Consider the following 12392-nt stretch of genomic DNA (forward strand, 5'->3'; position numbering starts at 1 on the left):
GTAAAATGAATTAAATCAGATGCTTCTATAACACTCATAAGCAGGGCATAAAGGGCAACAGCCAAGAGCAGCGTGAGATCTTCAGGTCCCTGAGGTGAAGCACCCTATGGTCCCACCTTCCTGCCTGCCACCTGCTGCCACTGCTTGGTTTGGCAGCACGTGAAGAGCCACTCCATTCTCCTCCTTGGCACACGGTATTTGAAAAGGAGGCAGTGGAAGAGGAATTGGAAAGGAGTGGAAGGGAACATAGGAATCAGCTATCTGCTGAGTCAGACCATTGGTCAATCTAGCTTAGTATGGTCTACTCTGAGTGGCAGCAGATCTGCAGGGCTTCAGGCAGGAATTGTTCTCAGCCCTATCTGGAAGGCTGAGATTTTTTATTTGGCCCTATCTGCCAAAGACAAAGAAACAGAAGAAAGCAAAATAGATGTCAGAACAGATGGTGGAAATTGTCAAGAAGAGGAGAGAAGCCAAAGTCAAGAAAGATAAAGACCTCAGGAAGGAACTGAATAGGGAATTTCAGAAAGCTGTTAGGAGAGACAAGGAACAGTACTATAATGACATTTGTAAAGACCTTGAGGATGGAAATAGACACAGAAAAATAAGGAAAGTTTTCCAAAAGATCTCTGAGGGAGGTTTCAACCTTGAATTGGTATGTTAAGGGATGTCAAAGGACAGATAGTAACTGATTCATATAAGATCAAATAGAGATGGAAGGAGTATACTGAAAATCTTTACAGCAGGGACGTCAACATCTAAGATACTCTAGAACAGGGATTCTCAATGTTGGATCCCCAGATGTTATTGGACTTCAACTCCCATAATCCCTAACCAAAGGCCCCTGGGTCTGGGGATTATGGGAGTTGAAGTCCAAAAACATCTGGGGACCCAATGTTGAGAACCTCTGCTCTAGAAGATATTCCCTACTTGCAAGAACCTCTAGTATGGGAAGATGAAGTTTGATCAGCACTCCAGTCATTACCAAGTCAGAAGGCTACAAGAATTGATGGAATAGCTACAGAAATATGGCAGGCAAGAGAAGAAGAATCAGTCAAGGCTCTACGCAAACTATGCTAGCAAATTTGGAGAAGACATAGTGGCCAACAGATTGGAAGAGGTCAGTATGCATACCCATACCAAAGAAAGGAAAATTAACAGATTGTGCAAACCATTGCACAATATCCTTAATTTCACATGCTAGCAAAATAATGCTTAGGATCATCTAACACAGATTAGAGCCCTACGTGGAAAAGGAAATGCCAGATGTCCAAGCTGGTTTCAGAAAAGGCCAAAGAGCAAGAGACATCATTGCTGATGCATGCTGGATAACTGAGAAAGCCAAAGAATACCAGAATGAAGTCAATGTGTGCTTTATTGACTACAGAAAAGCCTTTGATTGCGTTGACCATGTCAAGTTGTGGAATATCCTTAGGAAAATGGGCATCCCAGAACATCTCATTGTTATCATGAGAAACCTATACACAGGACAGGAAGCCACAGTCCAGACGGAACATGGTGAAACAGACTGGTTCCAGATTGGCAAAGGAGTAAGACAAGGCTGTGTACTTTCTCCTTATTTATTCAATTTATATGCTGAACATATACTGAGAGAAGCTGGATTGGAAGAAGATGAGTGTGGTTTTAAAGTTCGAGGAAGAAACCTCAATAACCTGTGCTACACTGATGACACCACTCTGATAGCTTAGAATGTGGATGATCGGCAAGCTCTAGTAATGGAAGTCAAGGAGCACAGTGAAAAAATGGGACTATGACTAAATGTAAAGAAGACTACACTAATGACAATGGGTACAATAAGCCTCAGAATTGATAAAGAAGACATTGAAGTGGTGGATAGCTTCTCCCTTTTAGGATCGACCATCAACAGTAAAGGATCCAGCAGTCAAGAAATACATGCAGACTAGCACTTGGTAGGGTTGCAGTGAAGGCCTTGGAAAGGATATTTAGATGCTGCAATGTGTCTATACCTACAAAGACATGAATCGTTTGGAACGTGGTGGTTTCTCCCGTGACACTCTATGGGTGTGAAAGCTGGACTTTGAAGAAGCAAGTTAGAAAACGTATTGACACTTTGAACTTTGGTGCTGGAGAAGACTTTTGAGGATACCATGGACAGCCAGGAAAACAAACAAATGGATCATAGAACAAGTCAGTCCAGAATTTCCACTCGAGGCACAAATGATCAGGCTCAAACTATCATACTTCAAATACATTATGTGAACATCTAGCTCCCTTGAGAAATCCATAATGCTGGGAAAAGTTGAAGGAAAGAGAAGAAGAGGATGACCAGCAGCAAGGTGGATGGACTTGATTACAACAACAATGAATGCACCACTGAGAGACCTTAAAGGCCAAGCTGAAGACAGATCATCCTGGAGAGAATCTATGTGGTTGCTCAGAGTCAACACTAACTTGACAGCACGTAACCAATCAATCAATCTATAAATCAGTCAATCTGGAGATGTCTGGGACTGAACTAGGGATCTTCTGTATGCTATGCAGTCTCCCAGTGAGTTATCCCCTGGAGATACTCGAGGCCATTTCTCTCCCCTCCTCCACTATGTTTCTACTCTGTCTGTCTCCTCCTTTTCCAAACAGAGGGATGAGGAGGAGAATGGACTGACTCTTCACATGCTGCTACTGAGGTAGGCAGTGGCAGGGAGGGGTGCAGCTTAGGGAAAGGTGGCTTATTGTCAGTTTTGTTGGCATGGTGAGGAGACTGTCAGATCTCATAGGCAGCTGCTTCACTTTAATGGTTTTCTGCATGGAGCTGCTTCTGGTTTTGTTTCCAGCAGCTACCATGCTACAATTTGCATGCATGAGTTGGATCTTATACTACACTTGATAGAAGCAAATGATGACATTTTTATTTGAACCTCTGTGAAAGCAGTTTGGTTGGTACTCTCATCTCTGTTATAGGATTAGATCAAAAATAAATTGAAAAAGTGTGGCAAAGAAGGCTTGATATGTAATCTAATGGACCCACAAAAGCAGGGGTGGGTAACATATGAATCATGCTCTATATCAGTCCTGAAAATGTTTTTTCCTCCATCCCAATCTGCCACCATGTTGGGCCTCACAGAAGGGGAGTTCTGGGGCAAAAGTCTTTGCACACTGGGTTAATTTGTCTTTGCACACCACATAAGTCCTGTATTTGCTCAAGGGAAGAACCAAGGAGAAGGGTATAACCCAGAAAGGAATTGGGGTTGCAGTCCCACTGGATCTCAGTGTTCTCTATCAGCTTGGTATAATACAAGCTAATATTACAGCAGGCATGAACACACACCCAGCTCAACCCGATCAAGATGCACACAAAAACTAGCTCTAAGGAAGGATGGTTCTCATCATCAGAAGCTGGGTATGAGGAGCATCCAGCCAGGCTCCAAGCCCCATCTGCACTCCCATGAAACAGTGGTGTGATGGCAAAAATCGGGGTGGGAGGAGGGAGAAGTTTGTGTACTAGAAGTGATTGTGTACTAGCTGTGATTTAAGTAGGATGGTGCCGGATGTGCTTTTCCTTCACCCTTGATGCAGTGCTGGATACACAGTGTGGGTTGGCCACTGCCGTCCTACCCAGATTGTGGCTATTACACAGTCACTTCCTCCTCTCGATTTTTGCCAACACACAATGTATTCTTGGGAGCATGCACTGGGCTTGGAGCCTGGCTGGACGCTCTTTCGACCAGGCTTTTGGTCGTGAGAATGAGCCCGGTATTCTTCTTTAGGAGACTCTGATTGTGATTAAAAGCTTTGAGAACCCTAATTGGCAAAACCTCTTCTGAGTAAATCCATATATTTGAAAATAGAAACTCCTGGTTGGAATATTTTCAAGATAAAAGTATACAAAACAAGCTGCCACTTACTTTAACAAGGCTGATCATGTCCTTTAAACAACCTTATATAGGATGAAGAAACACTGTATGTTAAAAATAAACCCTTACATAACTTTTTAAAGCTCCTCATGCTTTTTCCTCCTGAATACTCCTCTCTTAAATTTCTTTTTGAAAGGTGAGAAAAAGAGAGTTAAAAATGCTGAACTATTGTGCAGAGAGGCTGGGGAGAGATGTTCTGAAATGATAGCTATAATAGGCAGATTGGAACTGAATTGCAAATGCAATAAGAGAGCAAGAGAATTTGTTTGAGATGGACTGTCTGTTAAATAACAGCACAGCCCAAGAGGGGAAAATAAACTTAAAATTCAATCTAAATAAAGAAAAAAAATCTTTTGAGAAAGCTCTGTTTACTCTGGCACGCGACTGGCCTACCGTTCTTTTGACATATTAGGAAGAAACTTGGCTGGGAAGGTTGAAAAGCACTTTAAAAGGCAGATGTTCCTTTTCAGAATACAAGGGATTAGGAATGTCTTCTTTAAACAGAATAATTTTAAATTGTTTTTTCCTGTTCCAGTGTAATTGATGTATGTGATTTTTTTAAAGCTACAGTATCTTCCTTAACTCCATTCCTCAGACCATTTGAAATTATTATTTTACTGACTATTTTTGCCAATTGTGTGGCCTTAGCTATCTATATCCCCTTTCCAGAAGATGATTCCAATGCTACCAATTCCAATCTGGTAAGTCCTCACTTTGCTTACTTCTTCATTATACCTTATTATAACCTTGCCACTTCTTGTATGCCTAGTTCAATACACACGTGTAGGAAAGTCTGGATAAAACTTACATTAGTACCAAAGATGTTTGGATTTCAGGTTGTTGTCAGTGTCTTCGATTGCTTAGCACTTGTCTGATTAGGATTGCTTTTGAGGAAAGAACATGGGCCTATCTACATTACAAATTTATATCAAATTTATCAGATATATAAATTTATATCTGTTTATATCCTTCAGAGTCCTGTGAATTGTAGTTTGAGGATGCATTAGAATTCTTTTAGAAGCCCTTAGTTCTCCCCCAGTCTTCAATTTGCAGAGTGACCTGAGGAGAGCGAATGATATATACTGTACACCTATTTAAATCTGTAGTATAGATATTCCCTGAGTTTTTTGGACTTGTGGTTATTGTGGATATTCTGTGGTGATCAAATGCCTGATCATGATGGATAGTGCTTGGAATGGGTCTATTTTAATGGCAGGTACTTAATTGTTCCATTCATGGGTTATTTCTGTTGTGTCTGTTTTATGAAAGGATATTGTTTAACTAATTGAGCCTTTGCTTTCGGTGATGAACAGCTCCAGGGCTTGATTCTAGGGTGCCCTGGCATGCGTTCTCAATGTATGCTGCCATGTGTTTATTTGAAAAATGGTAGGGCCTTTCCTCCCTCTGGCTGGGAAGATTTCTGTTCTCTGTTTCCACTGAATGCAGATGGCAGTGCCAGTATTTCAGCACAGGCTTGTCTGTGAAGAGTGGGGAAAGTGGGGGACATGTTTACTTTTAGGTTAGCATGAAGTCATAGCAAATAACTTCTCTCAGTGAAAGAAGCACATCTTAGAATTTGGCAAGTGCAATGCAGTCCATAACACCAGGATGAAAAATTTCCTCTGTCCTTTCCTGAGAGGCTGCAAGAGTCCAAATCTCTTAGTGCTATGAATAGAAATGAGTGAAATCCTGACTTTACATCCTTTCTAGTATTCGTAATTTACTAATGGATATTTTCAAATGCCTGTAGAAGGGATGTGATTCTTTTACCCACTGCAAAGGATAGTCACTGGGGTGGGATGGTGATTAAAGATTTGCAGAGCAGCAAAATTGGGCTATAATAACTCCCTTTCCAGATCAGAGACAGCTGAACCTATATATCAGTTCTTCAGGCACTGGCCACTGTGATAAAGTATCATTGATGAAACAGTTTTGAGCAAGCTAAAGAAAAATGAAGGCTTCAGAATATGATCTGAAAATCAGTCTTGGGAGACAAGTCGTAAGCTGTTGCTGTTTTGCTTTGTGTTTTCTTGGATATAAAACTTAGGGGAGGACTCCTAGGCCTTTTAAAAGAGGATTTCATCATCAGGTGAAACCTGAACAGTGTTCATCCTAGACTTTTGGGAATTGGTACCAATAACATGCTACAATTTTCCTGGTGCCTCACTAGAAAGGCTGGAACTGAACGTAAACCATTGACCAGTGAAAGCAGTTGAGATATTTGATTCTAACCGTGTCATGTAGTTAAAACATATAGCAATGAATATGCTATAGATGGAACTCTTTCATAGAGCTACTGAATGCTCCCCTTTTACATATTTTGATCTCTAAAATTAAAATATACAAAGGAAACTGACTGACTGAATGTATTTGTACTTTGTGGTATGTAAATATTCAACGTATTCATCATCATGGATACAGATAACCCATTAGCAATTTATTCTTGCTGTGATGACGGACAATGTTTTCTCCCATTGGGGAGTGGAAGTTCCCAGAAGACCAGATCAAAGTGTGATCACTGAAACCACCATTTGAAAATGTGACTGTATTAATGTGTAATTGTGTGAATATCTGGACTGTTTCATGTTTCATGCAGCAGCAAGTCCAGGTTTGCTTCCAAATATACAATCAACAGGGAACCTCAGCTAATCCTGCTTGTCTGATGAGCATTCTTGGATGACAACAGCCTCTGTGGTGTGTGGCTAATCCCTACTCACTTTCCAATGTTACGATTACTGGTTCGACCATATGAGATGTGTGTCATATTCTCACACTAGAGTTTTAGATGTTCACATAAAACATGTTATATATACATCTAAAATGAGTAAAGTAGCCCTAAGAAGTGTACAGGAATCTTAAATCACCATTTGTATTTCCTACAACTGTGATGTAGAATGTACATTCATTTAAGCATTAGTTCTCTTTTGCTTTTCATCCCACATTTACAATAATCACCAAAGAGAGAAGCTTTTTTAGTATCACATGTGAAATTTATCTTAGCCTCTTTAATGTCCTGGGCAGCAATATGTTATTATAACAACATATATGTTATTTATGTATAATAGGCTAGTAAATCAGCACTCGCCCTGTTGCCTATGGTGAGAAAGAATGTCTTGCAGATAATGAACTGGAAGGTTTTTGAAAAGCTCTCTTTGCCTTGTTTTCGGCCACATTAACTAATGTAGGTATGCATCGGCAGACAAGCTAGTAAAAAATTTTCATGGGTTAGTAACGTTTAAATCTTTATTTGCAAGACTGATTGAAAAGCATACTGATTTATATTTTTATATTAAGATCAATTGTGATGACATTTATCCTGTCTGGGAACATGATTAAATAACAATTTGAGCATCTGAAATGAAGATGTCTGCAAAACTTCTGCAACATAAATTCAGCATTGATAACTTCTGTTTCAAGTTATCATACTGAGTGCCACGTTTTGTGGTGATGCTATAGAAAATGTGAGGACAACCTTGACTACATTTCTGATAGCTTTGTAGGGATTTTTGATAGTGTTGTAGATTTTACCTATGCATCTGGAATAGAAATGATGATGATGAAAATAATAATTATAGTGGCTGACATCTAATGCTGCACTTGCACAAGGATGTTGTGCTAGCGTAAGGCTGGTGTGCTAGCTAGTTGTGCTGAGTCTGGAGCTTGCATTTCAGTTAGTGCTGCACTAGGGCATACATGTTTGCACTTGTGCAACAAAGTACAAAACCTATGGCATGTCTCATATGTTTTGCTGAGAGGTTTGCTGCAAGGGCACAATTTCAAAAATCCCTGTGTGTTGGGACTCTTACCGGCTGCAGCGAGTGGAGAGACAGGCCCCTCTGCTGGCCAGTGCTCTTCCTGCTGTGCGGGGGTTAATCCGGCATGCTTCTGGCGGTGTGGGAGTACGGGGAGAGTGAAGATAGGCTGAGGAAGCAGGCATAAGCAAGCCAGCACCTTTGCTGAGCAGCCAACCAGTCAGTCTGGAGTTGGAAGTAGGACTGGGGCAGCCCCACCGGCCTCCAGGGAGTTATTCACACTTAGCTTCAGGCTTCAAAGTAAACATTGAGCGAAGCCACTTCGAAGTACACTCGCGGCATTGAGGGAAGCAGCCCCTCCCCTCTGCTCTCAATTTTGTTTTGAAACAAGTTCACATGGCATGCTCCATGTTTTCCTTCTAGCCAATGGGAGGAGGGGGGAGGGAGTTCCTGCAGAGATAGATCAGCATTTCTGAAGAGAGTATGCCTCTTATGCTAATGATTGTACGTCAGTGCCTCACCCATTTGTTCTGGCATTTTCAGAAAAAGTAGCTTTAAACCAGCATTTTAAAAACCCGAACATACGTCAAGATAAGGTAGAATTTGAATCACAAAGCCTGGTTTGTGCATGGAGTGGGTCCAAAAACCTCGAAGGGACTTCGAGGTAAGTTTGGCTGGTGTGTGAATGCACACACTCTCTTCTGAAGGAGATTCGGGGCAGAAGTCCTGTGTTCCCCTCCAGGGAATCAGGGGCACAATGGTGGAGTAGAAAAGAGCCACAGCCCACCATGAATGGGCAATTCTGCCCGAATGCGGAGGTCACGAGTTGAGAGGAAGGGCAGGGTTTTGAAGAATGCCAGAGGTGTGCAGATGCATTTAAGGGATGCTGTGCCACTTATGAAGAGGTCAGAGTGCAACAGAATGGTCTTTCAGGAGAGACATTGAGTACTGGCACAGGCCAACAGTCGGAGGGGGAATAGAGTGCCTTAACCCCCTCCCCAAAACTCTGAGGTGCCAAACAGCCAAACTGTGGTTTAGTGCAGTTACATGTCCTTGCATGTTTAGAATGTTGGCCAGTATTTGGCATGGCATGTAGCAAGTTCCTGGGTTGGAAAATTAAGTTGCAATTTGGATTAAAGTTACAAGGTTAAGAGTGCAGGGATAATAACTTGAAAAACTGAATTAGTTGGAGGATTGAGAGAGAGACGATTTGGTTTATAGATGGCTGAGGCAGCAAAGAGAGAAAGTTGCCACACAATATTTATGGCCAAAAGGAGAAAGGAGGTTAGCAACTGAGTGAAAACAGAGATAACGGTGGCCATTGGAACTAGAAAAGCAAATGTACACTCAATGTACCTTGTACAGATGTACATATTCAAATGGACACTCAAATGTAGTTTTGCTTTAAAAGTCAATGTGCTCTGTGAAATACTTTGACTGCAGTAATTTAAAAAACCCAACAAACCAAAAAAAGGTCTTGCTTTCAATCCTGCATGGATGAGAAGAGGTTCAGAGGTTGAATCTTTACAACTATACTACTAAAGTGGGGTGCACTAACCCCTTTCCAGTTTTTTTTTAAAGGGGATCAACTTTAGCCAAGGAGTCAGATAAGAACTATATTTTCCTTGTCTGGATACAGGATTTCCTGATTACTTTTCATCATCTCGCCCACCCTCCCCAGGAAGTTAAAAGCTTGCCTATAAGAAACAGTGGAAAAATCCAATACTCTAGAGTAGCTCTGATTATGCAGGAGTGTATCCCTTATAAAGCGGCGGGTGGCGGGGGGGAGCAAAGTTAGGAGTTCATACTTTTTCTAACTCAGGCCTTATTTCATGTGAAAAATAATTTGCAAGCTGATTTCTCTCTCTGACAATATAAATCAAAACTCCCAAATCAAATTGGAAGCAATGTAGCATGTGTAAGACTAGTTCAGTTCTATGATTCCAGCAGAACTACCAACACAGCTACCGCAAAGAAACCTAAAAACAACAAAGATTTTTGAAAGCTCTGTGTTCCCTCTCTGTGAGGCTGCAGAGTGGTCTACATGCAGCAGAGTGAGGTAGTAAAGTTCTGAAGTGGTAAAATGAACAGTACCTCATCATGCTTCAGGTGGCAGATCATATTTATGGTGAATATACCTTTAGAGAAACACCCCCCTCTTTTACTTAGAAGTGGTATATCCTGTTCTACACCTCAAGATTCTGCCACTTCATTCTGCTGTGGATATAAACCATTCCCATATCTTCTCAGAATATAAAGATTCCAGTCAGTTTTAGTTCCCTCCTGCTGAAAGCAGGAAAAACAGGGCCATTGCATTAACAAAGCTCCTCAGCAAGGCCTGTCTCCTATAAACCTAAACTGTGTGGAACAGGACATATCGCCGAGAGGGTCTAGTGGAAGCATCCTTTCCAAGGTGATCTGTTTAAGCCCTAGTATTTCATAGCTGAACACGTACTGTCTATTTTCCTTCTTTGAGGAGGAGAGGAAGGTAGAGTCAGTCCAACTGTGGGAAGCCAGATCTGTCCAGCAGCTCAGGGGAAGCCTTCACTTGGGTGACAAGTCTGGCTTCATATTCACTTCACATTTAATTCTGAAAGGGAGTAGGGGAGGAGTTGGTATAGCAACTTCTACAATCCTGATTTCCAGGGACATGGAGAACTTTCTTCAATAAACCCTTTACCCATTCGATGGTATGTAATGCCTTTTTGAAAAAGAAGAAGAAAAACAGGTGATTATATTCCAACTAATACTTCCCCCCTCAGATTCCGATCACTTCAGAAAAAATATTTCATGTTTTTCAAGTCACATTTTCATTCCTCGAGGATGTGGAATGAAAGTTTTTACATTATTTTAAAATAAATCACAGTTGATAAAGTGTAGGTGAGATGTTAAATCCCCCAAACATATCATAATTGTATGTACCTATGTATGTAACATATTTTTATACCACCCAAAACATATGTTTCTGGGCAGTATACAACAAAGTAAAAACAGAAAAAGTAAAATGTTAGTTAAAACAAAAAACCCAAAAGTTAAAATGTTATAATTTAAGAATTCAAAAATAATATGTCAAAACAGTATTAAAACAATATTTAATTAAAAGCCTGGATGAACAGATGCATCTTTAAAGACTTTTTAAAAGCTGTCAGAGATGGGGAGGTTCTTATTTCATTAGGGAGCACATTACATAGCCTCGGGGCAGCAGCAGAGGTGGCAACTGCAGACAGACCTCTCCTGATGATCTCAGTGGGCAGTGGGGTTTATGATGAAGAAGATGTTCTTTTAAATACCCAGGGCCCAAGCCATTTAGGGCTTTATAGGTTATTTATAGGTTATTATAGGTTATAATATTAGATTTGGTTTCAATCAGGCTAGAAGAACAATTGTGCAACGTATCCATGACGTGGAGTTGCAGATGGAACATGCAAAATTACCGAGTAACATTTACATAGGAAGTCAGAGCATTGAGCTCAAGCCTGCTACATATTTAAGTAGCATCTGAATTCCAAAGTTTAGACAAGCTCTAACACTTGCCCGTGTAAATGCTCTCCCAACAGCTGTGCTCCATGGGAGATTCCAGGGTATACCATATGCATCAAGATTATGCCCTTGTGGATCTGTTAACACTGAAACAACTGCTCATATTCTTCTGTATTGTGATTATTACAGAGACATAAGACGCCAACTAATTGCCCTACTTTTGATTAATTTTCCGGGTCCTGAAGATGATTTTTATTTTAACTATTTACTCACCAATCCTAATTTGGACGTTATTCATATTGCGGCCAAATATTGTTATATAATATGCCAAATGCGTATAAATGTAGTCTGATTTTATATTATTATTTTCTTATTTGTTTTATATTGTTGTATTGCTGGTCTATGACCAAAATAAAGTTTTACTTACTTACTTACTTATAACCAACACCTTGTATTTTGCCCGGAAACATATCGGCAGCCAGTGTAGCTCCTTCAATTTGGGAGTAATATGATCTCTCCAAGATGACCCAGAGACCAACCTGGCTGTCTTCTGGACCAAATGTAGTTTCTGGGCTACATACAAGGGCAGCCCCACATAGAGCGCATTGCAGTAATCCAGTCTGGAGGTTTCCAGCAGATGGACTACTGTTCTGAGGTCGTTCATCTCAAGAAACAGATGCAGCTGGCGTATCAGCCGTAGCTGATAGAAGGCACTTTTGGCCACTGCCTCAACTTGGGAAACCAGGGAGAGTTTTGTGTCCAGAAGCACCCCCAGATTGCGTACCTGTTCCTTCTGGGGAAATGTGACCTCATCCAGAACAGGCAGATCAAACCCATCTCCTGAGTTTCGACCCCACACAATGAGTATCTCTGTCTTCTCTGGATTCAGTCTCAGTTCATTATCCCTCATCCTGCCCATCACTGACTCCAGGCAGGCATTTAGGGAGGTTATGCTCTCTCCTGATGATGCTGGCATGGAGAAATTGATTTGGGTGTCATCAGCATACTGATAGCACCCTGCACCAAATCTCCTGATGACTTCTCCCAGCAGTTTCATGTAGATGTTGAACAATATTGGAGACTATATGGAGCCCTGAAGTACACCATAGAAAAGATTTCTTCAGATTTTGAAGAACAGCAGTCTCCAAGGGACACCATCTGGAACGTGCCCGAGAGGTAGGAGCAGAATCACCGCAAAACAGTGCCTCCCACTCCCAACCCCCTCAGACTCTCCGGAAAGATACTGTGGTCGATAGTATTGAAAGCCGCT

At 41.1% G+C, this 12392-nt stretch overlaps 1 protein-coding gene across 27 annotated transcripts in view; it reads left to right on the forward strand.

Moving 5' to 3' along the window:
* CACNA1C (calcium voltage-gated channel subunit alpha1 C) overlaps positions 1-12392 on the forward strand; it is an 852604-nt gene that overhangs the window by 151320 nt on the left and 688892 nt on the right. For all 27 annotated transcript variants that reach the window (XM_053254970.1, XM_053254974.1, XM_053254969.1 and 24 more), the window contains one exon: positions 4486-4591. In XM_053254970.1, the coding sequence (XP_053110945.1) occupies positions 4486-4591 (106 nt within the window). The remainder of the gene's footprint in view (positions 1-4485; positions 4592-12392) is intronic.

Source organism: Hemicordylus capensis, chromosome 5, assembly GCF_027244095.1.
Source record: "Hemicordylus capensis ecotype Gifberg chromosome 5, rHemCap1.1.pri, whole genome shotgun sequence".
NCBI classification, from domain to species: Eukaryota; Metazoa; Chordata; class Lepidosauria; order Squamata; family Cordylidae; genus Hemicordylus; species Hemicordylus capensis.